A 27,856-nucleotide genomic window follows, 5' to 3' on the forward strand; every position below is an offset into this window, starting at 1 on the left:
AAGACGCTCTATATTTTATTTACTATCATCAGCGTGCTATACGTATGCCCTTGTTGTTGTTAGGGAACTTTCCATTTTCACGCTGATTTCAGCCTCTTTATAGGTTTTCAGCTCAAAAAAAAACAACAAAAAAAAATCTTTACACTAATCAGGACACAGTTAACTTTGTAAGGTTTACAAATCATAAAATCAGGCTTACTGACAAAGCAATTAAGTGATAAATTGTCAACTAACGTGGCTTATAAACTATTTCTTGGAACAATTTGTAAATAAATAAAAGAAGCAAACGTTCTGTTAAGTTATTCTCCTAACGAGTGCAGAAAGTGATACTTTTCCGCACGCTGAAGTCCAAACGAGCGTAGCCAGGAATTCTGTAAATAACATCTCATAATGTACAAAGCACAACATTGTTTAAGTATAGAAAAGTTGTATGTAGCATGAACCACATTATTTGACAATTATCATTCTTCTTTCCAATTAAAAAGTGCAAAACTTTTAAAATAATTTAGTTTTTTACAATAAATAGCTTTGGTGTATTTCTTTTAAATCATTTAACAATGTCAATCTTTGATCCTATTTCTATTGGTCTGGTAAACCTGAAGTTCAATGTGGAGATAAAAACTTGAAAAACATAACATACTATGCAATTTAAGAAATTTGAACTAACAACAATTTTAAAAACAATTTTTGTTTTGAGATATGAGAATATGGAATGAAAGGACTTTGATAGTAAGGTAACGTAGGGTGATCACCCAAATAATTAATGCTAAAATAAGGTTTTGCAACACAAAGCAGGTACTTTCAATAAAATAACAATTATTGGCATTTTGATGTGAACGAATGTTTTATTTAATTTTCTCACCTTAGTGCGGAAAAATAGGGAATTTTGAAAACAAAAATAGTGCGCAATGTTATCATTTGTAACGCCGAAAACACCGAAAGGTAAAATAATGTATTTCAGGATGCTCTACTCGGTTAAACGACAAAGTCCTACGACAATTCTCTTTCCGGAAGTTGCCGCAACAAAGGGTGAATTACTTTATTTAACTGTCCAGTTGTAAAACGCTTCCGCATTTGGTTATGATTAATTCGAAGCAAAAACCAACACTGAAACTATTTATGGGGTGTCAATCTCGAATTTTATGGAAATTTAAAAATGATACATAGGAACACCAGATAAAAAGAGCTAATTATTCCAACAATGCTCTAGACAAAGAAAAGTAAGTGACAGGTGTCTAAAACGAAAATGACGGCATTTAATAGTTGGTCACGTGACTACTTCATCAGAAAGTCTAATTAAAGCCTTGTGACCAAATGACACCACATCGTTTTGGCGCACTGACACTTGTCACAAAGTTTATCTTCATCTTTGTCTGGGTCATTGATTTGCAACATTTCTTCTGTGATTTTCATATCTCAGGATTAGAATGTGATATAACGACACCATATCCGTTCAGCCAGTGGCAATTGCTTACTTATATTCGTTCTCTAAATATTAAAGAATTAACCCAGTGACATATTAATGGTCTTCAAAATCAGGCATTTTGAAGGTTTAAGCTTAATTTATGTTTAGACTGTGAATGTTCAATAGCATGCACTGAAAAGAAAATCACACTCTGAACTTAAATCTTCAAAATGACTGACCGTGCATACGGTCGTAAGAGATGATTTATATGTCAAATTAGACAAAACAAAATTTTGAAAGTCCAGTTGATGATTATTAAACATGTGATCACAATTGTGACTGAATTCAAAATTTGTGACACGTGTCAGTTTGATGTAGCGGATGTCATTTGTCAGTTGGACACATGGGCAGCATTCGTTTTCACGCTCCATGGAGCGAGCAGAGCGTTTTTGACGTCACGATGACGTAATTTGGCAAAACCATAATTTGACCAATTGTCGAATTACGTCATTGTGACGTCAAAAAAGCTCTGTTCGCTCCATGGAGCTTGAAAACGAATGTGGCCATGATAATTTTATCAAAAAAAGTCCTGAAAGGTTTCTTGGGATAAATCTACGTAAATTCTAGGTAAATGTTACGTTTATACTTGTTTTCTCCTACTTTTTTACTTTCCACACTCATATATTTAGTCTTAGTAACATATTCTGGCCTGATTGTAATCATAGTAGGCAAAAGACCAGTTTAACCTATTATAAACTTGCTAACCCGTTTTTTTCTACTGCATTTACATTTCCAGGCTTTGAAAAAAAAAACTTATATTTAATTTAAACTCAAGAGTAACTTGGGCATCAAATTACCCTCATTTACACAACCGCTACTTGGCCGTTGAAAGTTCTGGCCTGGACTTGAAGAGCGAAATGAACTGAACTCATTTAGTATGAATAACCTTCCCCGAAAAGCTCCTTCGGGATAGATGAAAAGTTTTAACAGATATAAATGAATGATCATTACTAGAAACTGCTTTTGTATACGGCTACTTAATGCATTAATAGAATTATAACAATCTCGTTAGCGTTTAATGGTTTATCTACACTAATTGGAAGTTTTTTCTCAGAAAAAAACAGGAAAATTTAATTATGACAATTCCAAAGAAGAAAAACCCTGTCGGAACGTTTACCTGTACGAATCATGCTGCGATTATATTATTGCAGACATTTATTGTTCAAAATGAAATTGGAGAAATAAATGTGAAAGAACAGAAAAACGGAAAAGCATGTTAACCAAATTACGTTCTCGCCGAAATGTTTTATTAAATTTTTTTCGCTCGGAATATGATTTTCTCCTATCTGTTATGTACTGAGTTTAATAATGATTTAGCAGTTATTCTAATTTAACTTATTTAGAAAAGTTGCATGGTTAAAAACAACTCAGTTTTGAACTTCCAAGAAAGGGCCAAGAAAAGTAGTAAATGTATTCAAGTTAAAGTTCAAGCAGCAGCATCGCACCGAATTGTTCCTATTAAATCGACATTAGAGTCACGTACAGAGCTCTCTGGTCGTAAAAGTAACTTTTTAATCGTCACATCCAATTGCCACCAGTTGCCCGTACAATTTTATTAAATAGTTGTTGTGCATGGCGGGGAATTAGGTCCAAGTCCCACGACCATAAATAATACGGCCCAAACTAAACGCCCGTCCTCAAGGAACAATAAATCGACCCACTTTTCGTCCCCAGGAAAAAAATGTTTACCGGTGATTTCGTTTCGATTTGAATTTCCCAGTCAAACAAGGGAAATATTGAGTGAAAATGAACAGTCTGATGTCTTTTCCGTATTCTAGCCTTGACCCGATTACGTGCTTTATCCTTATGTCATCTAGCGAGTTTCTTTTCCAGACTTTTAATAAGTTTGCATGCTTTCATCAGGCAGGAAAATCCTGCCTGATAAATTTGTACTTTTTTTTACGAAAAAAAATTAGTTTTTCGGTTACTTTTTGAATAAAGCAAGGATGTGCCTTCCAGTCTTTTAAACCAATATTTTTGAAAATAAAAACCGAATTGGTTTTCAACTCTGTATGCAGAGCGTAAATAGAAACAACGAGGTCTATTTCCAGAGTGATTTAAACCATATAATGGGCAGTTGGCAGCTCTGCTGATACAATCAATTGGCTTTTCCTGTTCAGATCTGTGTAGTACATTGCACGCACATACGTCATGTCGTGTCGACTTTGAACCGTGCAAATTGCTTTGCGATAATAACCGTATTTATTTTCATAATGGGCCAATAGAAACGGGGCTCCTGTTTCAATAAAAATTCCGGAAAAACACTGCTAAATTGCCGAGCTGGTTCAGCCAAAATATCGAACCGAACGAACAAACGGTTTATTAATTATTAGCAAAGGTAGCGTAAACTTCAATAGCGCACCACTTCCAAATATTTAGCCAATAAAACACTACATTAATTCCGAATCCTCCAATATTATTTGGTCGTAATAATTAGTGCGTCTGTTTAGTCATATTTTAATTGCATTTCCCATTACGTAGGCACGCAGAAATTTATTAAACCTACGGATTTTCGACCATATGTAATTTAAAACTTGAACGCATTGTTTCGGATTAACAAGTTGGAATATGGAAGCACTTCGAATGTTATCCGGCTATCAAATGCAGCAGGGCATTATGTTCGTTCCATTCAAATGGAAATGTATGGAAATGATTAACTTTGCCATTTAGAATGGCCTTATAATCGACTGGCCTGGCCCATTGTTGTATTATACAACAAAACATACCTTGGACAAATAGCTAAACTTTGATTTGCTACAATTGTTATTGAGGATTTTAGAAAGGTTAAATACTTTTAAATAAGAAGAGATTGTCAATCCGTTTTTTTACAATTCCTTGTTAATGCTTACATAAAGGGACGTATAAAAATTTACAGGATGAACAACTGAGAAAGAACAACAAAAATTGAAATTTTGGCAATTTTTTATTTTGCTCCAGAAGAGTTGTAATTGACAGAAAAGGGTATATTTATACCAAAGAACCTTAAATCAGGTAGAATAAGTACAAAAAATGCACTTTGAAAAAAAAAATTGAAAGAATCGGGGGGTATTAGGGGTCTTTTTTTACTACTTTTTGAAATTCAATATCTCGGTAACATGAAGAGTTAGAGAGGCCAGTTTTGGCTCATTTTGTAGTATTTTTTATCCTTTTTCTAATTGCGTTTTAATGAAATCTATAAGAGTTCAAATAAAAAAGTTACAATCATTCGAAAATTGAGAAAACGTTATTTTTGCAAAAAGTGAAATTTTGGCTTTTTTTTTTTCTCCAGAAAGGTTCCAATACGCAGCAAAGGGCATATTTATACCAAAGGACCTTAAATTAGGTGAAATAAGTAGAAAGAAAGCACTTTCAAATTTTTCATTTCTGAAAAAAAAATTAAAGAATGAGGTATTTTTTACTACTTTTTGAAAATCAATATCTCGGTAACATGAGGAGTTTAAAGGCTTGGCACTTTTAGTTTTAGTAACATTCTTATGTAAAATAATCAAATTAGGTTTAGAAATGTTTTTATAAAAATTTACGTATTACATAATTTGTCAGGAACATGATAACTGTCGCATATTTTTCCATCTTTGTCAAAAGCATTGATTTGCAATAGATCTCTCTTTTTTTCATTGAATCTTATCAAGCTTCTTTTTTCTTTAAACCGAACTGTACTACTTAAAACTCGTATAGATAACACGATTAATCAGCCAACCAATTAATTTAAAGCAAAACAAAAATTCAATCGCTTTTATGCGAATATTCACGTCGAGTCTGAACCGTCGCCCCCAATAAAAACTTTTGTCCAAGCAGGAAAACTTGTTCACGGTCTGAAAGTCCAACATTAAGAGGCGAAATCCTCTTTACTGAGCCAGAAAGACTTTTAATAATGCAAATTGAAAAACGCGAAGCCAAAAGTCCAGTTACAAGAGCGAGGGGTTGGCCCCGTTTTTTTCTCCTTGTTCAACTCTCTCTTACTTCCCATGCGAAATAAAGTTTTCAGTGTTTTCTTTACATTTTTCTCTCAGCTTGAAAGTATTTTAATAATTTATGAGTCGCTTTGGGTTTTTGTGTGTTAATAATGTACGTAAAATCAGTAATTTTTCACTTGGTTTTCCTTAAAGTAACATACATTGAATTAAAATTGTAGTTTGTATCCAAAGTAAGCTCACCTGTATATCCCTATATAGTCAAAATGAGATGAACTGGGGAAACCACCCAGAGCGACATTATTACGTCGTCGTCGAGTACAGACGGAACAATCAGGTCCCCACGTCCCAAGTCTAGTTAAGTCCGGCATTCAGAAGAAGAGGAGAGCAAGGGGGGAGAAAGCCCTTTGAGTCTCCCTCCAGTTTCCCTTTGGCCCACTTCTCTTAGGGCCTCGCCCATCCTATTACAATGTAGTTAATGATATCTCGTCGTCGACTAAGTTATGCATTTTAGAGTTACTTGGGGTAATCTAAGACGTTTTACCCCCGAGATTGACAATTTGAGGGGGTGGCAGTGACGTGAATACTTATTGCCTAATTAGCTGCGGTTCGTTATGATTGTGGAATGGCTTGTATTCCGACTTCGAACAGTCCTTTTCCTATATTCGGACCATAAAAATATCAAAAGTTTACTCATTCGTGTCACATCAGATGAGTTTCCTCACATTTCATCATTCATGCCACGTAGTTGCATTTTTGAGCTGTATGAGGATAATCGCACAGTTTTATGTCTGACACTTTATTGAAATTGACTTTTTACATCTAAATACATTAAATTATAGAGCAAAGTTATGATCAAGAACTTTCATAATTTGCTAATGTATGACACCCAGTTTTTCAATATTTTTAAAGAAAACTTGTTTTCATTAAAATATTTTAAAGACTAAGCAGTTTCTTTAACACCCGAAGCACTAATCAGGCTCATCAGTAGGGAAACCTTTGAACATAAAGCAAACTGTGTATACTTTGGTATTTGTCAAGATAAAATCTCTGGCCCCGAGAAAACTTTTGCTCTACTCTAATAAATTACCTCGTTACTTAGCCTTCCACCAGACTTGGACTGTGTAAACTTTCAGCCGCATTATCAGTTTTAGAGTTTCAAATAAAATTGTTATTATTAACTGTTGAGCCTTATTGATTTCCTGTCTCAAGTCGTTCAAATAAAAATACTGTGGCGGTGTGGAAAACCGTGATAACAAAATACAGAAATCTCGACACACAGAGCAAACGAGCAAATGATTAATTAGTCAGTGGAAATACGACGCAAAATACTTTCAACAACGTTAATATTCTCAGGAGAATAATTTCCATTTATCATGTGAATCTGAACAGGCGAGTGAAAACCTGTCATTCTTTGAATAAACATTATCGATTTGTGCTTTGTGTTTTTTATTTCTATTTAAATTTTAGTTTAGTTAAACTTAACTCAACATTGCGTTTCCCCACTTAAACCGTTATTAATTACTTAACAAAAATCAATATGAGGGGCGTTCTAATTTGATACAATTTTAATGTCACTGGCGAACAAGAAATTGCTTCCTAACCCATTAAACGGTCAGGGACTAACAAACGATCGCACTTTTTCCATTTGGAAACTTTCTCAATAGGCATGGTCGGGCTTATCGACATATTTATGACGCTTTGTTATCAGCTTTACCACCCTCGACCAAAAGCAATCCAAAAAGACATTTCGATCAGTTTTAAGTACATCGTTAAACCAATTAATCTAAGACAAAATCATTAAGAGGGACGTTAAAACGTATTTAAACACATTCTTACTAAGCTTGTTTTTCTTTAAGTAAGGGTAAAACAAATATTAGGATACGCACGTCCCTTGAGTAAAAGGTAAATGGGCAGAAAATACGCGACGCACCTGTGTTTCACTTTAGTAACTAATAACCCTCAAATTTTGTCGTTAGAGACAGTGAATTCTTAGTTTTATTCAAATTCTAACCTTACGTTTTATGATAATTAGATGTTGGTGTAGTTTAGACTGTATGAGGCATCCTATTGAAACATTCATATTCATAAAATTTCAAAAGAATTCTTAAAAAATCAATGGGAAAAAGAACCAATGGGCCTATCCAACAAATTAAAAAATAAATTATGAGTGTAAAAATATACTATTCAAATTTGAATCAAACTCGTTTTTCCGAATTTTTCCGGAAAAATTAAATGCACTAGGGATATTACCCCCGATTATTTCGCAGGCAGTATGACGTAGCTAACTTTGAGCGTTCCTATTGGATGTAATAATCTCTACTTTTAATTTTGACATGGTTTACGTCGTTGACGTCCCAATTGCGGTTAGGTTGACTTTTGTTTGTTTGTTTCGTGAGTTCCGAAGGCCTCTTGCACTGCCCTCTATACTAGAAAGCCTAAAATGTCATTTTTAATGGCGGCGTTAGCGGTTTTCGTTTTATACACAAACGTATGCAGATGTAGTAAGAAATATGTATTTTTTTTATCATTTCGTGTAGTTGATTGCAAGTTGTGAGTGAAAAATCAAAGAAAGGTTCATTCCTGATCCAGATATGTATAGAAAGAACTTTTTATACACGATCAAGGCCAGCCTAAACAAATTGGTTAGAACATTTGTCTTGGAAAGTACAACACACAGTTAACTAGTTTAAAAACTGTTCAAATCACGAAAAAACATAAATTTATTGATGTGCCAACAAGACAATTTGTTTATATAAAAATAAATTATTCTTTTTGTAGCTACTGATTTTTTTTTAAAATTGGTCACGTTTACGACCAACTTTGGGATCAAAGTGAGCTTTGAGCATGTAAATCAAAGCAAAATGCCCAAAGAGGGAGCCACTGGGGGATAAACTTGTCCCCTTTCGAACGACCGTGTCCGACAATGACATCTAAAATGCAACTCCTTCGGAATATTCAATTGGGCTTGCACTGAATTAGTTGTCGCAACTCGTCTGACGAGCAACTGTTCCGGATTTTGTTAAAATTTACGTTTCTGGAATTTTCCAGAATATTCACTTTTGTTCTTTTAAAAAAATTCAGACACCGATATATCGTGTATTCCCCTACGAAACGAAAATGTAATTTTTCTCAGTCGTGGGGACATGGTGCGAAAGCAGGTAGAGAAATGTGGGATTCGGGTCAGGTTCTGTATGGCGACAGCTAATTCGAGTCTTCGTGACTGGAATATTTCGGGATAGTTGCAACTGACGAGACTTGTGTGTCTCTGTGTAGGGCAAAAAGGCCTCTGTTTGTCTTTTACTTGAACTAAATTTGCATCGATTTTGAATTCCACAAACATAATTTTTTTAAACCAAAACAGTAGTAAATTTAAATATTTATGAAGATTTTGATTAAAAATGTCTCAGTTCGGTATAGTTTTCTGCTTGACTTATTCTTATCCTTGTTCGCATGCCACAGGGAACAAAACTTTCGGAATTATTAAGCCGTTAGGCTCACGTAGATTACTTCAAAAGTTAAATGTTCAAAAAGCAGTCATAGAAATTTACTTCAGATTTGAATCATGAAATTGATGTCGACATATGAAAATTATGTAAATTAGATATACGGATATTACCCAACAAACCAATCAAAAACTGACAAAATTTGTAAGTTAACTAAAAAGTTTACTGTAAACTGTGACCTTACAAACTAATCCTTAAAATAAAATCATAATTTTATTATTGGAAAATTTTCCCGGGTGGATAAAACTCAAAGACTGATTTATATTGTGAAAATAAGCTTTAAATCGTTCTTAAATGGCTTAGAAGGGAGGAAATCCAGAGTTTTTCAATGGCATGAATACTGATGAGCCAAAATTACCATACCTCGCAAAAAGTGTCAATAAATTTTTTCTCGTACAGTTTGAAAAATTGCTAAGTGAACACGTCCAATCTATCACTGTTCTTTATCTAAACCTGAAAGCTCACTTAATCAGTTAATTAATAGTCGATAGATTTAAGCACCAAAATTAGATAAATTTACATTTTTAACCCGTCTAATTACGATCAAAATGCTGTTTGGTAATGGAAATTAGGAAGGCCGCAAACTGTCGGACAAAGTTATTTATTGACCGAACTAGGGTCCCAAACAGGGCTAGACACGGCATGAAAAGAAAATTGTAAAGTGAAAAATAGGAGCGACAGTTTGGATATCGAATGACCAACACTTTGTCAAGGACGATCCAACTTGGACAATCATCCAGTGAGACGTTTACACGATTTTACTGGAGAAAATTGCGCTCTTTTACTCTAGCCATTTGAAAAAAAGTCATAATGACAAAACATGTTACTTTAACCTAAAGTTATTTATTTTTAACTGCTTAATTTATAATTTAAGAGCAGACTAAAACCAAATTTTGCAGTAGTTTGGTCCACTGGATCTTGTATCTTATTTCCAGTCAGGAAGTGGCTTTAGGGATCGATTTCAAATAAAATTATAAGGCCGGAGTAACCTGTTAGTAATCAATGTACGAAACTCAAAGGGTCTTTGGGGCGAGACCAATTTAAGACTAACCAAAGGGACCTTAAGACAAGCAATTTCTAATATGGGCAATACAAACAATTGAATTAAATTATAAAAGCGACCCTTATAAGAATTGTTCATACAAATTCAGTCAAGTGAGTTGAAAAACTACTATTTTCTATTATTCTAACGACCATTAATTTTGTGTGTGTGTGTGTGTGGCTAAGGATATAATAACATTATTTAACGGGTAGTCAAATGATTATAAATAAAGCTAAAAGCTAGAAAATGAATTACATCACAAACGTTTTTAAAAAAACCGCGAACATGCACGCGCTTAATGTCCCGGAGCTGCACTTGAAAAGCACCAACCATTCAAAGCAGTGCAACGTCAGTTACCCACGTGACTACCTTAACTACACAAGTAAGTCAATCACGTGATTATTTGCAAACGACTTCAATTGTCTAAAGTAAAACGTTGACAGTTGACATCATCTTAAGATCAGCTGTTTTCTTTTGAAAACAAAAATGTGGTTAAGAAAATTCAAATGTAAATAAATACTCTAAAACATTTAAGAAGTCTTTTATTAAACAATTTACTGTCTAATATTAACTCAAGTTACAACTAATTTATCAACACTGCATTATGGTTAAATTAAAGCTTCAACCATCCTTTATTTTTTTAAAAACAGGCAGAACTACATAAGGTTTATTTTTGAAACTGTGATAAGGTAAGACACTTTTTTATTAATTTCACAGCTTGTAAACAAGTTTTATTCATTTCAGAATTGACAAAGCCCAGTATGGTGATGCACAGAGCTTTATTTACCTGGTTTATACTGTTAGTGTTTTTTATTCTGCTCTGTCTTCGTTTAGAAGCTAGAACACATTGGAACTGGTTCCTTATTTTCCTGCCTTTGTGGATTTACGATTTTATTTTACTGATAGACGCCTTATTTCACATTATCATTTCTTGCATCCATCATCGACTGAAAGATCTACTCCGTGATAAAAATATGTTGTCACTTTTAATTGTCATTTCCCTAGTCACAGGACAGATTATGTTGTGTTTAAAATTAGAGTATGGTTTGTTAGATTTAGTTCATGTTTTGATACCTTTTTGGGTGCTTTTGTCTCTTTTAATTTTTGGCATTTCAATGAGTTTATTTGTGACTCAATATTAGTTGTATTAAAAGTACAAGATGAATTTAGAAAGGGTTATATTTGTCAGTAGCAAACAATATATCCAGGGCTTTCATAAAAGCTCTATAATCCACTTCATCCCTCTTTCCTCTCTCAAAACCAAAACATTTACAAATAACATCAAATTCTTTGTTGGAAATTAAGTTGTACATTCCTCTAAGAGTCAGAGCTTTAAGGAAATGAGTGCGGGAAACTGTACCACAATTAGTCTTATCAAAGTCCTGAAAAAATTACAAAGTAATAAGGCTTGATTTGAAAAATATAGTTTTTACCCTCAAGACTGAAGACAAGTTCATTTGTAAGTCGGGTTTCTTTGACAACTTTTGCATGGCAACTCCCACGATCAAACGCTCGTCAAAGTTTAAGAAATTCTTTTCGCAGTCTTTGGTCGGCACATGCTGAATAGGTACAATGAGAGGCGCTCGTTCTAAGCAAGGTTGAGTGAAAGCTTCCTCGACCACGTCCGAAAATCTTCGATAATCCACGCATTCCGGTCTTAAAGGAGATGAAAATCTAAAATTGTGTGTTATTATCAAGATCACTCAGTAAAACGCTGTCGTAAAACTTACACCTCCATTAAGGTTTCAATTTCATTGCAAGTCAACTCAAAACCACATATTAGCAAGGCTCTGTGGAAGTTTAGTCTAGTTATCACTTGCTCGTTGCATCTAAAAATAAGTGGATGAAGGATATTTCAAATTTTGCTTCTAACAAACCTATCAAAGTCTCTCATAAACTCAAGCACTCTGATTCTTTCCCGTACGACTTTTCCTTTAATTTTAGCCAGTATTTGGACAATGTCTTTTTCCTGTCTGTTGGGTGGTTTTTTTGGTGGTTCAGCGTTTAAACGTTTCATATCTTCCAAGAACCGTACATACTACACATACAAATAATTAGGCATTTTTCTAATGTACTTATTGATGGTTTCTTACTAAAGGTTCATCAGTAGGTTTGGGTTCCACTTCCTTTAAAAACCATACGTAATTAAAACCCATATCATTTTTAAATCTTTCTTCTAAAGAAAACAGTTCCTCATCCGACAACAAAATTCCACTAGTGTTTAATGCCTGTCTTAATTGGTTTCGACTAACATGACCGTTATTGTGCCTTCAAGAAATTCCTGTATATTAATTCTGTTGTTAGGGTATAATAAACCTACTTATCAAAATCTTTAAACATGGGTTTAAGCAAAATCCGTCTGTGTATAATTTTTTGTTTTACTTTATACACGGCATCTTCACAAAGACTGCGCCGAGTTGTGTTAACAGTTTGCCAGTTTGCACCCCCTAACTTGGTTGATTCATTAAAATCTGGAGGTCTGTGGGGTGGTTCCACTTTCAACTCTGGATTTTTCTCTAATTCTTTAACAGTGAAAACATGGTCGATGTCATCTTCGAAGGTTTTCCAGCAGACTCTTGTAGGATCACAAGGGTCCCTGTACTGATTAATGACAGCCTGGACATCGGGAAGGGATAAGAAAAACCGTTGTTTTCCATTTAAAGCCAATGCATCCAGACCTCGATGGAATTGGTCCACTGTGATTCGTCCAGAATTGAAGCCGTCAAAATGCTGAATAAACTCCATCAAGCAAATTTCTCTTGGAATTTATTAGCTACTGATACCTTGAAGAAGATGTTAACCCTGAGTCTGTTTCTGGCGACGTGATCTTGAATCATGGCCATTGTGTTTAAAATATGTTCCATCTTTTTAGATTCCTCCAAAGCTGGATGAAAAATGGTTTGTTTGCCAAACAACTTAGCAGCCATTATTTTTCCAATTTCTGGTCGTGGCAACTTTGGTAGTTCAGCATTTATAACTCTTCCCGGAAATATGGCCATAATGTCCTAATTGTAGAAAGTTACTGGAAGTTTTTTAGAATATATTTAATGCACACCCCACTTAAATCCATAATTCCATGAGCGTCTAAATATTGTATTACTTGGTCGATTGCGTGTAAAAATGCGATATAATTCAACGTGTAGCTGTCCTTCAAATACTTTTTTACTAACAAGTTAAAGTCGTCTGCTGATAAAAGGATTCCTAAATAAGCCATGATTCGAGCAAAGTGTGCTATGGTTACGGTTCCATTATTTTTTGATACCTAAATTTGTATTTATTAAAATCAGTGGGGAGAATCATCTAAATCACTTACCAGTTCGTAATCTTGAAAATAGGGTCGCAAGATCATTTTTTTCATGTTAACAACTGAAGCTATTTTCGTTATAAGAATATTTAGTCTTCTTTCTTCACTAATACTCAACCTGTTAACGTGCATCGGGTCATCCCATTCCAAACCCGTTACTATCGGCTTATTTTCACCAAATTGTGGCACTATAGTACAATTTCAAACTCATCCAGGTCTGCATCGAAATTTAGTTGGACTTACTGCTATCATTAATCACATCGCAAAGTTGCGTATAGTAGATACGACCATCCGGAACGCGAAAATAGTCTGCTAATTCAGCCACTTCTTGTTCAGAAAGGCCAATTGTACCGCCCAGTTGTCCATGTATAACCGATATAAACTGTGATTCTATTAAAAATAAATATAATAAAACTGCTATTCAGCCAAATAAGGTATAAACTGACCAGAAATGAGACAATTTTTGTGCGGATCCAAACGCGCAAAATACTCTGGAAGATTGATTCCAACGCGGAATATTGCCGCTCTGATTTTGTTGCATGTTCTCCATACATCCCCCAACTTTAGTTTCTGTAATTTTTTATCATATTTTTATTATGAAACATTTTCAAGTCGATAATGTACTTACTTTCCAGTGCATTTTAGATTTTTCCCAAATTACCCCAATTTAAAGTTGTAAGGTCTAGAAAAAAAAATGAGATGCCTAATTGACACAAACCGACATCTCATTAGAGAAAAAATGTAAAGGTAAACAGGTAGTTAATTATATTACTTAAGCTTAATGAACATTGACTTCACCATAAGGTCCAAACTAATACGGCAAGAGTTTATAAAAAATTTTTATCTCCAGATAACATTAATAAAATCAAATCGTTATTAGTAATTGATTTGCTAAGATGCATTTTGATTAAATAAAAAAATTTCTAGTTTTGATTTTTAAAAAAACTGTGCTTATTTCTGAACGTACTCCTACTTCAGAGCATGTAGAACCAACCGGTAGTGACGTCACGCGTAGGATATACGTCGTACACCACTTTGACCAATCATATCGCTTGCCGGGCACCACGCCCTTTCCGGACCGGCTCCGACACCTTCTACCCGGTTGTCGATGCTCAGTTTTTTCTTTTCAGTTTTGGTGCTCTTGCAAAGTAGATTGACAACGTTTTACGTAAAATTTTTCTATCTTTATTAGTGGTATTTCTAACTTTTAACTAAAAGCGTAAATACAAATAATGGCTAATCAAGATACTCCTATGGAAAATGGTGAAGATTTCTCCCAAGACGTAACTACAGATCAAAGTATGGATCATTCACAAGCACAAAATAATGGCGGCGGTGGCGGAGACGCGCCCCCCACAGACAGCGGTTCCGCTGATAAGCCCGGAAAAGATGACGACAGGTATGTTTTTTTAATATCGTAAATACTTAGAACTGTTGAAAGCGCTTAAGAATGGTTTTTTTGGTCATTTAATGGCTGCCAGTATATTGCGGCTCAGGTTAGTCACAAGCCGGCCATTTTTGTTTGACTACAAAAATCCGATTTTATCAGTTAAAAATTGCGTACTTTTTTAGTTAATTTTAAGTTTTTACCGTATTTTATAATGTATTTAATAAAGTGCAATGAGTATTTTTCAAGATTTGAGTAGTTTTAATCGTAATTTGTATTTATCAAGTATTTCTAAAATAGCATCGCGATGGGTCCATTTTGGCGTGCATTTGATCATCAATTTTTGCAGTTTTCTCCCAGTTGCAGCTTAAAAGTCACTAATCGTTGTTTAACATTTACTTAGTCACTTTTTCTAGTAAGTACGTTTCAGTATTATATCATCTTTGGATTCCCTCTAAATTCAGAAAAATGCCGGGTGTGTAGGACGCGCCATTATTTAGCTTAGCGAGCTACTCCAATTTAAACACAGTTCCTTTTCTCCAGGTGGCTTGTCGACTATGCTGAAGAAGGAGAATGCTGATGGGAGAGCTTCCAGATCCAGGCAGGACCCATGGTATTTATCCTTGGGCACATGATATTCTGCCAACTTAGATAAAATTCAGTAAACTCAGTAATCAGTTAATTGGACAAATCATTTGTCTTAATGTGTTTTCACAAAGGCATTTTACATTACAGAATTCTTATTTCCAATATGTTTTTGGTTTTTCTGGTATATTGTAATAAAACATGTTTTCTATTGTTTTCAAGTCTGTGGGCTTCAAAATCAGTAGAAACATGTTTTGATTGAAAGTGGTAAATTAAGTATGTTTACTAATTTATGAGCTTTCTGATTAGCAAACTGAGGTGGTTTTATTGTTAGAACTTCAATTCTCTTACAGGTCACAGATCGATCACAAACTTTGAGTGGAGTCCTAGTTACTGAGTTTTCTTTGTTCACTTAAGTCTGGTTTTGCTGTTCCATATAAATTGTGTCATTTTACTGCATTTTTTTGAATTTGCTGAGTCTAGTTGGGAAAAATTTGTTGATAATTTAACTTGATTACAATATACCAAAACTTGCAAAAACTTTTCTGAGAAGTTTGAATGCTGTATATGTTTTTAATGTCTCAATTGATTCAATTTGCTGTCACTATTCATTGTTGATTAATTGTAGTTGACTTCCTTAAGAAGCTAAAAAATTCTAAAAATGTTTAGGACTATATTCAGGCAGACTGTTATATTAAAAACTTGCATTTCTCTATTTTCCAGAAAATTGTTTGTTGGCGGATTGAGTTGGGAAACTACAGATAGTGAGTATTTTTGTTTTCATATTTTTATTGTACAGGCAAGTTTTAGTTAGTTAATGATCAATGAAAAGGAGTTGTTACAATGCTCTCTGATATACACTATAGTTTTCTTTCTGATCTCTCTATTGAATGTATCAAAGAAATTTTAAGACATACGATTGTGTTGAAATTTCAAAATTGCCCATAGTCACTATTTGATATGAAATTATTTCTGTAGAAACTATAGAGTAAATCATAACAATAATTAAAAAAAAACAAGTTGATCATAAACATAGACTAAATGACAAATGATAAGTATAGACAAACAGTGGCAATGAAAAAAGTGAGCACCGTGAGATGGCATCACTAAACGCATAAACAGATTTTGTGTTTTTTTTTAATTATTGTGTTTCACTTTGTTGTATTTTTAGTTTAGTTATTTTTTATTAGTTTATTTTTAATATTCCTCAAGGGTTATTTTATACTTAATACATTGTGAATTCCATGTTTAATCTTAAAACACGTGACTTAAGTCTTAAGTCACGTGACTATTTGTACCTTAAAATGAGTCGCGTGATTTAGAGTTTAAAACTAAAAAACGGACACGTAATCTTTAAAAAAAGTCACGTGAGCTTTGAAAATATATTTATTGGTTGAAAATTGTCACGTAGCCATTTGCACTGTAAGGAGGGTCACGTGGGTTTTAAAATATCCTTCAAATGACATTTTTACATTTGAAACTGTCATGACATTATAAATTCCATTTTTAATCTTAAAAGAGTAGAGAGATATCTTCAGGATGTGTTTTGACGTTAAAAAAATAGTCTAAACATAAAAACTGTCACGTGACGTTAAAAATGATATTTTAATCTTACAAATAGATACGTGATTTAGTGTGTCAGTTTAAAACTAAAAAACGGTCATGTAACCTTTAGGATTCGGTTTTGACGTTAAAAAAGAGTCCCGTGACTTTTAATAAATAGAATCTTTATTATCGGTACCTCAAACCAGAAATTCTTATCTTGTTTTGTTTTCAAAATACGAGTAATTAACTCAAATTTATTTGCAAAAAATCAAGCTGCAAGAGTTGGCAACTATGACGAGCTGTATTAGTGCCATCTCTTAGAGTTTACCTACAACTGAAGTGGCCGAAATACATTAGGAAGCGTAAACGGCTTACTTTTTGGATGCCAATATAATTACATTGCGCTGATTGTCTGTACTTATCATTTAGTCTATGTCATAAATGATGAAAATTTTAGCCAGTTCTGCTTCTGATGGCACAGAGAAGACATTTTAAAAAAAAACTGAATATGTTAAATGCATAATTACCAAATTTACACTATAATTCCATGGGTTAAACGTGATTTAAATTTCCAGAGGAACTACGAGATTACTTCGGTAAATACGGAGAAATCGATAGCATAAATGTGAAAACGGACTCTATGACTGGCAGGTCTCGTGGATTTGCCTTTATCGTGTTCAAAGACGCCGCCTCTATCGACAAAGTGACAGCGGCTGGTGAGCATACCATCAATGGAAAGAAAGTAGACCCTAAAAAAGCCAAAGCCAGACACGGGAAAATATTTGTGGGTGGACTGTCTCCAGAATTAACAGATGATGACATCAAGGAATATTTTGAGAAGCAGGGCACTGTAAGTAGTTTTTTGTGCTTGTGCTATACAATGATTTAAATTTTAATGATGAAAAAAACTTGCCAGTTCTGCTTCTGATTGTGCAGGGAAGAAATCTTTTACCACTTCTGAGTTTTACTAAAACTGCTTAGTTTCTCAATTTTAAGGGAATATTTTTAAAATATAGACTTCTTTTGCAGATCGTCGAAATTGAGATGCCTTTTGACAAACAAAAGAATCAAAGGAAAGGTTTCTGCTTCATCACATTTGAATCTGAACAAGTGGTCGCCGATCTGCTGAAAAGGCCGAAACAGAAAATCAAGGAACACGAGGTGAGACCCCAAAATATGCTTGTAATGTTCTTTAAAAAGTTCTGATAATCTCAAAAATTATTAAAACCGCAAATTTTTTACTGTGTAAACTGTGACATGATATATTTCTTTAAAGGTTGATGTTAAGAAAGCCACTCCTAAACCTGATCAAATGGCCATGATGATGGGTAGAGGAATGAGAGGAGGTCGAGGTGGACCCAGAGGTAAATTGTTTTTTGTTCCAAATTTTTCATAAACTTATTTTTCTCATTCCATAAGTCTCAGCAATTCACTGAACTGACGTGTTTGTTTATGGCTGTAAAATGTTTAGCTTAAGTTGTCCTTTAGTTTGTTAGAATTGAAAGGCTACAGTTTCAGGGCGTTCTTTTGACTCTCATGGAAATTCAGGATATGGTAACTATGGCGGTTACAACCAAAGCGGCTATGGTTATGATGGTTATGGTTACGACTACTATGGCGGTGGCGGATATGGCGGCTACGGCAACTACGATTATTCCGGCTACGGAGGAAACTATGGTAAATACCCTAATAAAAAAAGAACTACAAACAGTAATGTGACGCATCAACAATTTTAAAACACGCTTTATTATTTGCATCATTTACTTTGTAAGAGCACATTCAGCCGTCGTCCATAAAAAAACCCTATCTTGGGCATGTATAAAATCGAAATTTTGACTCTACAAACAAAACATCGTTTCTTTGTAATATAACGTCAAAATATTTGAATAAAATGACATTGATGTTCACTATGGCTTTATTTCAATGTAACACAAAATTATTTTTTTTTATTAACGGTGGTGGCGATTTTCACATAAACCTTGGCTGTAATAGGGTTATTTGCTTGTAATATTAAAAAAAACTTTCATCTTTTGCAACTTAAAGCTGACCAGGGATATGGTTATGATGGGGGCTACGGAGGTGGACGCAGTAATTCGCGCGGAAAAGGTATTAACCTCTTCTGGGTTACTAAATTAGCTGTTAACACTTTTTTTGCTCAAAGTGTTTGAAATAAGTATTCTTCCAGAATAGTAAACTAAATTGATTATGCAAACCAATTTTAGAATACTTATTAGGACACAAGAGTGTAGTGTAGTGTTGTCAACTTTTAAGTTCACTTTTGGGTCAATGGATCCGTTGGTAACACTTCTTTAACGTGACTTATAGGCTGAACTAAACTTTTCTAGAAACCTAAAATTGTTTGACCTTACAGTGGTTACATTATTGCTGTGTATTGGATTTTTCTTGCATGATTTGTAAGTTTACTATTTCAGGAATTATAGTTGCATTTTAATGCTAAGTCCACAGCATTTGCGTAAATCGTAGCACTGTTCCTAGTTTATGATTGGTCAAGAAAAAGCAGCTGCTTGACCAATCACAAACATGTAAACTTGGCATAACTATTCCTAGTTCATTTATAATATTTTAAATGCTCAAAACTAAACATTTATTTATTACCCTGCTTTTTGTTGAAAGCTGTCGCCTTTATTGTTTATAGGCAATTAACACTTATCCAAATTTGTGCACCATGTACATCTCGTTTTTGAATTATTCTGCGTTTAAGTTCGCGATTTCAGGGTTTGATTGATTGTAATGTTTAAAAAAAAGAAGAAGACGGCGACAATCTCCAATTTACTTGTTGAGAGTGAGGTCCGTTAAAGTTATTGCGAAGTGACACGGGTTGATGCCTAGTGAGTAGATCCGGTTTAATATTAAAATTTTTATACTGCTTTCTCTTTTCAGGTGGAGCTAGCAATTTCCAGGGTAAAACCAGAGGCGGTGGCGCCCGAACTGGAAACCAGAACAGGCATCAGCCTTACTGAAACCAGCATAGGGATTAGTGTTAGGTAAGTTTTAACTGTTACAGCCTTGGGTGTGCTATTTTTGGTTCAAACCAATTTCAGGTGTTCTCAAATATTCACTCTAAAATAGTCGTTCCTTGAGGTCATTCCGTTTAAATGGAGAAATTTGCTGTACAAAAAAACCCGACGACGATTTTAAAACGAGCAACTTGGAGACTGGTTAAAACAACTGTTTTTGTTTAAGGTGTTTCATAAATTAAGTTGAACCAAATTGTTGGTTTCCTGGCGGAAATTGTAGTGGACCTGCTAAATTTTAACCTTACAAACCATTTAAGTCAGGTAGTTATCTGTAAATTATTCCGTAAAGGAGCTGCCACTGACTGTTTCTTGTTGATACAAAAATAGTCCATTGCAATTTCTTAGTTTTTTAAATAATGGTGATGTTCAAGTGATTAGCAATTTGGTATGTTTTGAGTATTTTTATTAATTTATCCATAGTCAAACTCTATAATGTAAGTTACTGTAAGTGAGCGTAATTCTACCGTGTGACTTGATTTGTTTATTAATAAAGTGATTATGAATGGAGTTGGATGTTTGTTTATAACTTGCCTATTATTATTGTAACTATACTACAGAAGTATCTAGAGAACGACTCAATATTTTTCATTGAAATTTGGCAACACTGTTAAGTCCAAAATATTTTGGAAAGTGAGTTTGGACCCAACCTAGGCTACACTCCAAAGTTCAGTGAAAAATATTAAGTTGTTCTCTAGATACTTCTAATATACCATCACCCTGTATATTACCTTTTTTTTGGGAAAACTTGTCAATTGCAAGGATTTTGAAAATGTAGCATTTCCTAGGCTTATAGCAACCCATTCATACTAATTACCTATTACACACAAACAGCTAATATTGGTATACGCAGAAACAATAAGTATACAACCTGGAGCGTGGGTAATTTTTACGGCTTGTCTCTCAGGATAACTGGCTGTATGGTTACAGTTAAGATTTAGTTTGATCGACTACTAACTGTCTGTAATATATCTGCACAAATTGTGTTTGACCACATAACACTTTGAAAAAGTTATAACATCTAATTTGCATTTGAATTTTTAGCGAGCTCCCGTCCACCTAAGAAGGAATGGTCCCAGCAGCAATAAACGCGCCATCTATGTACAGAATTAACAATAGAAGACTGTGCTAGAATATAAATGTAAATCCAACTGATCACAGAGGCTGTGATTCCTCCTCTCTCTGGGTGATCTTTTATATTTTAAATCCAGTTTCCGAAATTTTCTCCCTTTTTAATTACTATAATTACCTCTCTAACTTATCTCCAGTTAAGTTATTCACTCTGAGTGTTGATTGCAATAGAGTGTTTCTTTAACTTGTGGTGAAATTAGTTTGAAAACGAAACTAAAGTGGTTATGGAAAGGAATATTCTTTATATTTCAAGACGTATAGGTATATATTGTGTATGTAATTTTTAAGAGGTTGAACAATGTAAAGTGTAACTATACATATTCGTAATTTACATAGAGTTACAACATGTATTATTACCAAATACTTGAAAAGTTGTTTTATAGATATTTGGCTAAAATATTGTTCCATTAATAGAATGCTAATAAAACATGATGGTAATTACTTTACTTATGTTTTTTTTTTATTTCATTCCTGTTGAGAGAGTTTGTCTAGTGGCCTACACTATATAGAACTGTTATTTAAAATTAACGTCGTTTCTTCTTTTCAACTTTTCTGCCACTGCGGTGGTACGGCCTCCTGGGTGTATTCTGTGGGGTGCTTTGGGTGGAACTCTCATCTTCACTTTCCTTAACACAGAAAAATGTGAGCTGACCATTCAATATATTTTAAAGGGACAATATAATGGGGACTCTTACCCTTGGTGCCCAGTTACTATCGTTTGTAGTCTCTTTAACAAAGATACAAGCCCCCAGACAAACCATTTGAAAGAGGGCCCCCAAAAAGAGCAAGACTTTTACTATGGTGGCAGTCATGTCTTCAACGCCTAAATTAATGGCAGAGTTCATGGTTACGATTTAGTAATTAAACACTTCAGTCAGTTTAATAAAGCTTATTTATTTTAACTTAAAACGAGTTCAACACTACCCTAAACAAATTTCAGATTATTTTCCAGTTGAAACAAATACAGAGACTGTTATTGATTTTTGTTTGTCAGTAGCCTTCTTTCTCTTCCAATCTACATCTAACAAGGATAGAGATGTATATTATTTGACTGCTGTCAGCTGCCAGATTTTATTAATCAATAAATCTGCGTTGCCAATTGTTTTAACTTTATTTTGCTTACATTTTACATAACATTCATTTTCAATAAATTAGAATTGATTTATTATAATAAGAAACTAAATTCAGTTGAATACGTTTTAAAAACCAAACTTACATTCCACCCTTCCCAGTTTCTTTCGATTTTTCGTGAGAAGTTCTTTTACTAAGTTTTAACTTGGCAACGTTGCTTCCAACTTCAAAGTGATATCTTCTTATCAAAAATCCTAACCTAACATGTACCCCCTGTTATTTAATTGTTAGTAATTTTCATTTACAATAATTTAATAAAGTGACACTTTTGTTGATTATTCAATAGTTGCATATAATTATTAAAACAAAATAATATTCGGGGTGGGTTAATATACATAATGGCTTTTTTTGTGGGTTGGAGGTATGCTGCCTTGGTAGGTGGACTAGTTGGGGCTATAGCCCTGACCTCTTACCCTATTATAATTGACCCCATGATTAATCCTGAAAAATGGAGTGAGTACAAGAACTAGCATCATGGGTGTCCTATTGTTGGTACTAATAAATTTTTCAGAGAGGATACAGGAACATACACGAAAAGACATTAAACAGGAAGACATCCAGCCTGGAAGTAAGTTGTTACTTAAAAAATGTATAGAATATACAGTTTTAATTATTTTGTAGACATGAAAGTCTGGACAGATCCTTTTGACCGCAAAAAAATTGGTTAATTATAAGTAATTTGTTTGTCTGTAGGAATTGTAAATATATAAACAAAATGTACAAAAATATTCTTGACTCGCATCACCTAAAATAGTTTAAACATACATTTTACTAAAAATGAGTAATTTAGAAACTGTCATCATCATCATCAACTTCTAAGAACACATCAAAAGCCTCTCCATGGCAAATTCCTTCTGAGCTAAAAGCGTATTTGTGAAACGTCCCATCAAGACATAATGCTAAAAAACATATTCAGTTGATTAAAGAATAATTCCAAGTGTACATGTATACCATATATGGAGTTGTTGGGTCCAAAAGCGCATATGCAAGGACATTCTGCAGAGACCGTGAAATTGGCTAGGGCCCATTGAGAGTCTCCATATTTACCAAGAGTGCCTCTAATTGCAGGCGGTAGTCTACAAAAATTATTATATAACCTGGACTAATCATAAAGTTGCATTTAAACACACCCGGACATTCTCCTATTTAAATTAGTGTCCTTGATGGCAAAAATGTGCACCGTCCCTTTATCACTTGAGCAGCACAAAAAGTCCGAATCGGCACTGAAATTTATACTGAAAACCCCATTAATATGCAAAAACTGTACTTGAAAAATTGGTACTAACCAATGAATGGCAGCAGTATCAGTGCCGCGTCGTAATTCGATTAACTGATTTCTTGTTGTGGTGTCCCAAACACGAATAAGAGTGCCCTGATCTGATGCTGTGGCCAATCGGGTTCCTTGCTGGTTCAGAGCAATGCAGGCCAGCTCGTTTTTGTGCGCTTGTATGTACACAGGGGCGGTAGAGTAACTTTGAACTGTATTGGACAACTCCTGCCATAATAGTAATTAAGATATCAAGGGCATTATAAGGACAATAATGCATGAGGTCGACAGGGTAGAACACGAGGGTCTCCGGCCCCAGGGGTCTACTTCGACCGTGAGCATTATTTCCTAGCTATAATGCCTGTGGTGTCTTCAATGTCCGACTTTCATTCTGTAGATATGTATTTAAAAAATGGTCAGAGGGCATTATTTCTTAGATAATTGGCCTGAATAGGTGTCATTATTGATAAAATAACAGCCCTGTGGGACATTAAAAGATTAAATCAAAATAACAATCTCACTAACATTACACTGCTTATACAATGGGCAAGTTTCTGAATTATTAATGAAACTGCACCTAAATGCCAATTAATACCTTTTGAATGTTTGATTAATGATTTCAAACTTTAATAAGTATTCCACTATTATACCATTTAACTAAAAGGTTCTTTAGCCCTATTTAACACAAACACAAACATGCAGATTGACTTAAAGGTTCTAATGTTCTTACACAATCAAGGAAAATACATGTTTCTGATTCCATGTTCTCCCAAAAAGAAGGTTATCGCTCAGATTGTCGGTGTTACAATTGCTTTAATCCTTTTCCCAGTTGCATATGAGCTAATATTATTACGGATGAATTTCTTCTCTCACTTGCCCATAACTTGTTTGGTTATGGATATTTTAAATTTCTGGAGTGGGTAAGTTAAATGCACCAATTAATGCAATGATCACCATATAAATTTAAGCTACTTTTTTCTGGCGGTATTTTGCTTGAGGCAAAATTGGCGCTATAATCATTGGATGAACATTGAGGGTACTCTAGTAAAAAATGAAATTTTACTGAGAAACATCAAATTTAAGGCGTCAAGATACAAATTGTATTTTCTCGTCAAGTTTGGAGTTTTACATCTGTTGTTTGTGGCTATACACGGCACACAAACGTATGTTTGGTATACTTTAGGTAAAAACTATTTAGTGGTCTCTTATATTTTGTTTCGGTGAGTGCTTATTTAAATTGTTGTGAGTAGGAATAAGTAAAACTTTAATTTTTTAGTGTGATGCATTATTGGGCAGGATTTTCTGCCCTACTGATTTTTGAGTGGCTTAAATTCCTGACTAGAAGATACGCGCATATTAATCAGTCTTTGCAGAACACTTTTTCTAGCCAAGTATTGTTAACCCATTATGTGGTTAAAGAAATGAGAATTATAGCGCTGATATTCACAAACTTAGAGGAAATTACATCATCACTGAACAAATTATTTTCATTCCACTTGCTGTTCCTGCTGGTTTCCAGTATTTTTACTACACTTTATGGATTAAGCTTTGCCATTATCCTGTTCTATTCACTTCAGTCAAGTTTAGCAGCTATAGTGCACTCTACTATATTTTTTGTAAGTATATCAAACTATTGGTATTTTTAAAGTTTACAAACATTTAAATTTAAAGGCAAACATACTGGCCTTAGTATTGGCTTATGAACAGCTTCAAAATACTAGCAAAAACAATATAAAGACCTGTCTGATGTTACAAGAAATGTTGACTCCAGGCCGACTGCGAAATGAATTGGAAATTTTAGTAATAATAATGAAGAAACTGCAACCAAAGTTTTCAGTGATTGGTTTTTTTCAACTGGATTTTCAACTAATATCTGCCTACATTTCCATAGTTTTTACTTATTTAATCATTATACTTCAGTTCAGTCTCACATTTGCTTGAAACTTACCACAATTTGAACACTGCCAAGTTTATGGCCTGGGAAAACCAACACTTGCCTATGAGAGCTTTGCAAAGGGCTCACTTCACACAAACCTTTTGGATTTAATCTGGTTTCAACTGAAAATAATTCTCTGGTTGGCAATAAAAAGGAGAAAACGTGAATTCGGTTTTTTAACACCACAATCAGTCTGAAAAAAGTTACTTAAATCTATTTTAACCACAAGTAAAGTGATGAAAAAGTTACCTGTCCCTTCTTAGACGCACTGCTTTAATAGGACCAGCAAACTTAATTTCCATCACTGTGCGTTTCTGAGAGTCATCTTTAATGTGCAGAACATTTTCAGGAAACTTGGCATGGGAACCACCAGGCACTATGGCCAAAATGTTTGTTCTGAATAACATTTCGCATGTTGCCACACTTCCCACACAATCCAAATCTTGAAAAGAAAAAGTAAACTGCATATATAAAAAAGTCTATGCCCTTATTACTATTTTCAAATTTGAGAATGAGTTAAGGTGACTGAATTAGTAATTGTACTGCCCCTTCATTTACCATAATGTGATTTTTCAACTAAAGGCTCCAAATTATATATTCTGACTCCATTTTCCATGCTGGCCGTGAAACAACCTGGAAGTAAAACGCAATTTATGTTGTTCTGAACACATGTAGGTAGAAATAAAATAGTCTCACCAAAATCTTGATTGAATCGTAGATTGAGGATGGTTAAACCGTTTTTACCGTTCATATTGCACGTTTGATTTTATTTTTAACTGCAACAAATGAGATGTAAAACACTAGAAAAACTTAAACAAAAAAATATAACTATTCCATTATTAAAAACATGTTTTTGTTTATGTCCCCACTTCCCATTAGGCCAATATGTCACTGTCAACTGACGAATTGACGTCTATCAACCTAACAGAATCACGTGACTTTCAAACTTCGTCTTTTTGAATTTTGCGTACTTTAGCTACCACAAACTTTCAGTGACTATTATATTATTTTATTGTAAAAAATACAAAAAAAAAATTAGTTCAGTATTTATATTGTACGTTATAAAACTTAAAAAGCGTGCATAAGTAAGTTTTTTTACAAATCACTCAGATCTACTGCTTCAATAGGCGGCAATACAATTTCCGATGATTTTTCCTTCTTAGGCGCCTCATGTTCAGGTTTTTTCAGAAATTGCACTTCCAGTTTGGACCAGCTGCTTGCTTCGGCTTTTTTCAGCTTTATTTCTACTTTTGTGCCGTACATCGTCACGCTTGAAGCCTCCACGTCTACAATCTTATTTCCTACATTTAATTATTTTTCCGGCAAAAATTACTAGGTACATACTCCTTTTAATTCTACATCCAGCTCAAAAGTAGCATTATTTTGTTGAGGAAAAACTAAATTGGCATATAGTCTGATAGGGTTCAACTTTATGACACTTTTACTAGGGCTGTACTGTTTGGCATAAATGGAAACAATAACAAAGGAGCCTGTTTGATGATGGTCCCAGCGACAATTTACTTTAGTGTCAGTGTCCTAGTAGATGAAGAAAATGTTAGAAACCTACTGTATTTACTGAGATAATAAGTGGAATACTTACTCCATCTTTTTTCCATAAATGGTTTCCTTCCTTGCACCCTTCTTGACTAAGGAACGAATTAAAATCGGTAGTTTTACGTTGGCAACAAGACCAAAATTTCAATCCTTCATGGAAAATTGGCACACCAGGATGGTGTAAACAAACCCCTAGATTTGATTCTTCACCTATGAAATTACTTATATTGTAACATTCAAGCCTCATTTAGAAAAAGACAAACCTTGGTATGAAGTGGTGCAACCACCATTTTTACAATTAGTCCCCAAAGCAATTTCTGTGCTTTCAACTGCTTGATTTTCCTGTGGTTTTTCAATGCTTTCAATTTGAGATAAAAGACTAGGAGTAATTTCAGGTTTGACCACAATCTATAGTGAAAATAGTTAATTAATTTCCACAGCTCACATTGTTAAAAATACAAAACTTACTAAGGGAGTGTCAAGAGAAGGTCTTTTCAATGAAGTAGGTACAATCGGCTTAATTACTACCGGTTTAGAGTCGGGAATCTCTTCTACTTTAGGTTTTTCAGGTTCAGGCGGTTTAATATTTGAATGCTTGGACAGAGTGCAACCTTTGATGTTAAGGAACTCAGTAAAGTCTGTACACTTTTTATTACAACATGACCAGCCTTTATAAGCATCATGGAAAAATGGAGCTCCCGGGTGGTGTCTACAAGCCTCTGTACAATATTATATATCCAGTTTAGAAACTTTACAGAAAAGTTGGAGAATAGTTCTGGAAAATACTAGAGTAACCTAACCTATAATTAGGTCTTACCATCGTTATTAACAGCCGGGTCGTATTTTTGACCGCAACCTCTATTGTAACACTGTTCGGACATGTTAACGTTCTATTTCGTTCAATACTAGAAAAACACCTTTTGTAAACTTGAGTACAAGAAGAAATTAAATCCAAAAACTGAATTTAAAAATAACTCACTCACTGTTGCCAGTGTTGCCACTGTCATACCATACCGGATACCCACGTGAAAATAGCAACCTTTTTACTGACAGGTGC

General features: G+C 34.2%; 6 protein-coding genes and 2 non-coding genes across 18 annotated transcripts; 4 read left to right on the forward strand and 4 right to left on the reverse strand.

Moving 5' to 3' along the window:
• Window positions 1–11,085: 11,085 nt before the first annotated feature.
• Window positions 11,086–14,011, reverse strand: LOC145730731 (uncharacterized). The gene is made up of 12 exons (XM_081982082.1): window positions 13,857–14,011; window positions 13,675–13,798; window positions 13,472–13,618; window positions 13,238–13,416; window positions 12,980–13,186; window positions 12,708–12,929; window positions 12,245–12,654; window positions 12,018–12,192; window positions 11,802–11,962; window positions 11,655–11,753; window positions 11,358–11,598; window positions 11,086–11,306 (listed from the first exon to the last, which is right to left on the reverse strand). Exons 1-12 carry the CDS (start codon window positions 13,866–13,868, stop codon window positions 11,091–11,093), a joined length of 2,193 nt encoding a protein of 730 aa, XP_081838208.1. The 5' UTR covers window positions 13,869–14,011; the 3' UTR covers window positions 11,086–11,090.
• A 325-nt stretch (window positions 14,012–14,336) lies between these two features.
• On the forward strand, window positions 14,337–21,357 carry sqd (RNA-binding protein squid). 10 transcript variants are annotated; one of them, XM_081982101.1, is made up of 9 exons: window positions 14,337–14,627; window positions 15,924–15,964; window positions 17,321–17,595; window positions 17,775–17,906; window positions 18,022–18,109; window positions 18,258–18,422; window positions 18,789–18,851; window positions 19,647–19,750; window positions 20,825–21,357. In XM_081982101.1, the coding sequence occupies exons 1-8, from the start codon at window positions 14,461–14,463 to the stop codon at window positions 19,724–19,726; spliced, it is 1,011 nt and encodes a 336-aa protein (XP_081838227.1). In that variant the 5' UTR covers window positions 14,337–14,460; the 3' UTR covers window positions 19,727–19,750; window positions 20,825–21,357. The 10 variants fall into 10 exon arrangements, with proteins under 10 accessions (XP_081838227.1, XP_081838226.1, XP_081838231.1 ...); XM_081982100.1 differs by lacking the exon at window positions 20,825–21,357 and adding an exon at window positions 19,808–20,290 and having other exon boundaries at window positions 14,338–14,627; XM_081982102.1 differs by lacking the exon at window positions 20,825–21,357 and adding an exon at window positions 19,808–20,290 and having other exon boundaries at window positions 14,339–14,627; window positions 18,264–18,422.
• LOC145731350 (small nucleolar RNA SNORD38) lies at window positions 17,182–17,256 on the forward strand. Its single transcript, XR_014178791.1, has one exon. It is a non-coding gene; the product is annotated as a small nucleolar RNA SNORD38 (small nucleolar RNA).
• On the forward strand, window positions 17,636–17,709 carry LOC145731351 (small nucleolar RNA snR61/Z1/Z11). The gene has a single exon (XR_014178792.1). It is a non-coding gene; the product is annotated as a small nucleolar RNA snR61/Z1/Z11 (small nucleolar RNA).
• LOC145730748 (uncharacterized) lies at window positions 21,134–22,140 on the reverse strand. Its single transcript, XM_081982114.1, has 2 exons — window positions 21,607–22,140; window positions 21,134–21,537 (listed from the first exon to the last, which is right to left on the reverse strand). Exons 1-2 carry the CDS (start codon window positions 21,754–21,756, stop codon window positions 21,436–21,438), a joined length of 252 nt encoding a protein of 83 aa, XP_081838240.1. The 5' UTR covers window positions 21,757–22,140; the 3' UTR covers window positions 21,134–21,435.
• Window positions 22,141–22,233: 93 nt separating this feature from the next.
• Window positions 22,234–22,768, forward strand: LOC145730749 (small integral membrane protein 20). Its single transcript, XM_081982115.1, has 3 exons — window positions 22,234–22,495; window positions 22,554–22,610; window positions 22,664–22,768. The coding sequence occupies exons 1-3, from the start codon at window positions 22,381–22,383 to the stop codon at window positions 22,708–22,710; spliced, it is 219 nt and encodes a 72-aa protein (XP_081838241.1). The 5' UTR covers window positions 22,234–22,380; the 3' UTR covers window positions 22,711–22,768.
• LOC145730742 (WD repeat domain phosphoinositide-interacting protein 4-like) lies at window positions 22,635–26,129 on the reverse strand. The gene is made up of 8 exons (XM_081982097.1): window positions 25,942–26,129; window positions 25,804–25,878; window positions 25,495–25,687; window positions 25,258–25,438; window positions 23,329–23,537; window positions 23,173–23,277; window positions 22,994–23,118; window positions 22,635–22,941 (listed from the first exon to the last, which is right to left on the reverse strand). The coding sequence occupies exons 1-8, from the start codon at window positions 25,994–25,996 to the stop codon at window positions 22,829–22,831; spliced, it is 1,056 nt and encodes a 351-aa protein (XP_081838223.1). The 5' UTR covers window positions 25,997–26,129; the 3' UTR covers window positions 22,635–22,828.
• A 150-nt stretch (window positions 26,130–26,279) lies between these two features.
• mora (cysteine and histidine rich domain containing protein) lies at window positions 26,280–27,801 on the reverse strand. Of its 2 annotated transcripts, none has more exons than XM_081982098.1 (6): window positions 27,617–27,801; window positions 27,268–27,518; window positions 27,063–27,207; window positions 26,846–27,009; window positions 26,590–26,781; window positions 26,280–26,538 (listed from the first exon to the last, which is right to left on the reverse strand). In XM_081982098.1, the coding sequence occupies exons 1-6, from the start codon at window positions 27,678–27,680 to the stop codon at window positions 26,341–26,343; spliced, it is 1,014 nt and encodes a 337-aa protein (XP_081838224.1). In that variant the 5' UTR covers window positions 27,681–27,801; the 3' UTR covers window positions 26,280–26,340. The 2 variants fall into 2 exon arrangements, with proteins under 2 accessions (XP_081838224.1, XP_081838225.1); XM_081982099.1 differs by having other exon boundaries at window positions 26,398–26,546.
• Window positions 27,802–27,856: the final 55 nt, after the last annotated feature.

Source organism: Ips typographus, linkage group LG6, assembly GCF_016097725.1.
Source record: "Ips typographus isolate SLU linkage group LG6, UJ_Ityp_2.0, whole genome shotgun sequence".
NCBI classification, from domain to species: Eukaryota; Metazoa; Arthropoda; class Insecta; order Coleoptera; family Curculionidae; genus Ips; species Ips typographus.

Bases quoted from the DNA above. Each gene is read 5' to 3' on its own strand.
- LOC145730731 (XM_081982082.1), bottom strand. The intron at 12,930-12,979 runs GTGTGCATTAAA...TTCTACAATTAG, and splicing joins GAATTATGGATTTAAGTGGG to GACATTATGGCCATATTTCC. The intron at 11,599-11,654 runs GTAAGTTTTACG...ACACAATTTTAG, and splicing joins ATTGAAACCTTAATGGAGGT to ATTTTCATCTCCTTTAAGAC.
- sqd (XM_081982101.1), top strand. From the start codon at position 14,461: ATGGCTAATCAAGATACTCCTATGGAAAATGGTGAAGATTTCTCCCAA. The intron at 17,907-18,021 runs GTGAGACCCCAA...ATTTCTTTAAAG, and splicing joins AGAAAATCAAGGAACACGAG to GTTGATGTTAAGAAAGCCAC. The intron at 18,423-18,788 runs GTAAATACCCTA...TGCAACTTAAAG, and splicing joins CGGCTACGGAGGAAACTATG to CTGACCAGGGATATGGTTAT.
- LOC145730748 (XM_081982114.1), bottom strand. From the start codon at position 21,756: ATGAACTCTGCCATTAATTTAGGCGTTGAAGACATGACTGCCACCATA. The intron at 21,538-21,606 runs GTAAGAGTCCCC...TTCTGTGTTAAG, and splicing joins ATAGTAACTGGGCACCAAGG to GAAAGTGAAGATGAGAGTTC.
- LOC145730749 (XM_081982115.1), top strand. From the start codon at position 22,381: ATGGCTTTTTTTGTGGGTTGGAGGTATGCTGCCTTGGTAGGTGGACTA. The intron at 22,496-22,553 runs GTGAGTACAAGA...TAAATTTTTCAG, and splicing joins GATTAATCCTGAAAAATGGA to AGAGGATACAGGAACATACA. The intron at 22,611-22,663 runs GTAAGTTGTTAC...ATTATTTTGTAG, and splicing joins GGAAGACATCCAGCCTGGAA to ACATGAAAGTCTGGACAGAT.
- LOC145730742 (XM_081982097.1), bottom strand. From the start codon at position 25,996: ATGAACGGTAAAAACGGTTTAACCATCCTCAATCTACGATTCAATCAA. The intron at 23,538-25,257 runs GTAAGTTTCAAG...CTATTATGGCAG, and splicing joins TTGGCAGTGTTCAAATTGTG to GAGTTGTCCAATACAGTTCA. The intron at 23,278-23,328 runs GTTAGTACCAAT...TGGGGTTTTCAG, and splicing joins GATACTGCTGCCATTCATTG to TATAAATTTCAGTGCCGATT.
- mora (XM_081982098.1), bottom strand. From the start codon at position 27,680: ATGTCCGAACAGTGTTACAATAGAGGTTGCGGTCAAAAATACGACCCG. The intron at 27,519-27,616 runs GTAAGACCTAAT...AATATTGTACAG, and splicing joins CCCGGCTGTTAATAACGATG to AGGCTTGTAGACACCACCCG. The intron at 26,539-26,589 runs GTATGTACCTAG...GTAGGAAATAAG, and splicing joins TGGATGTAGAATTAAAAGGA to ATTGTAGACGTGGAGGCTTC.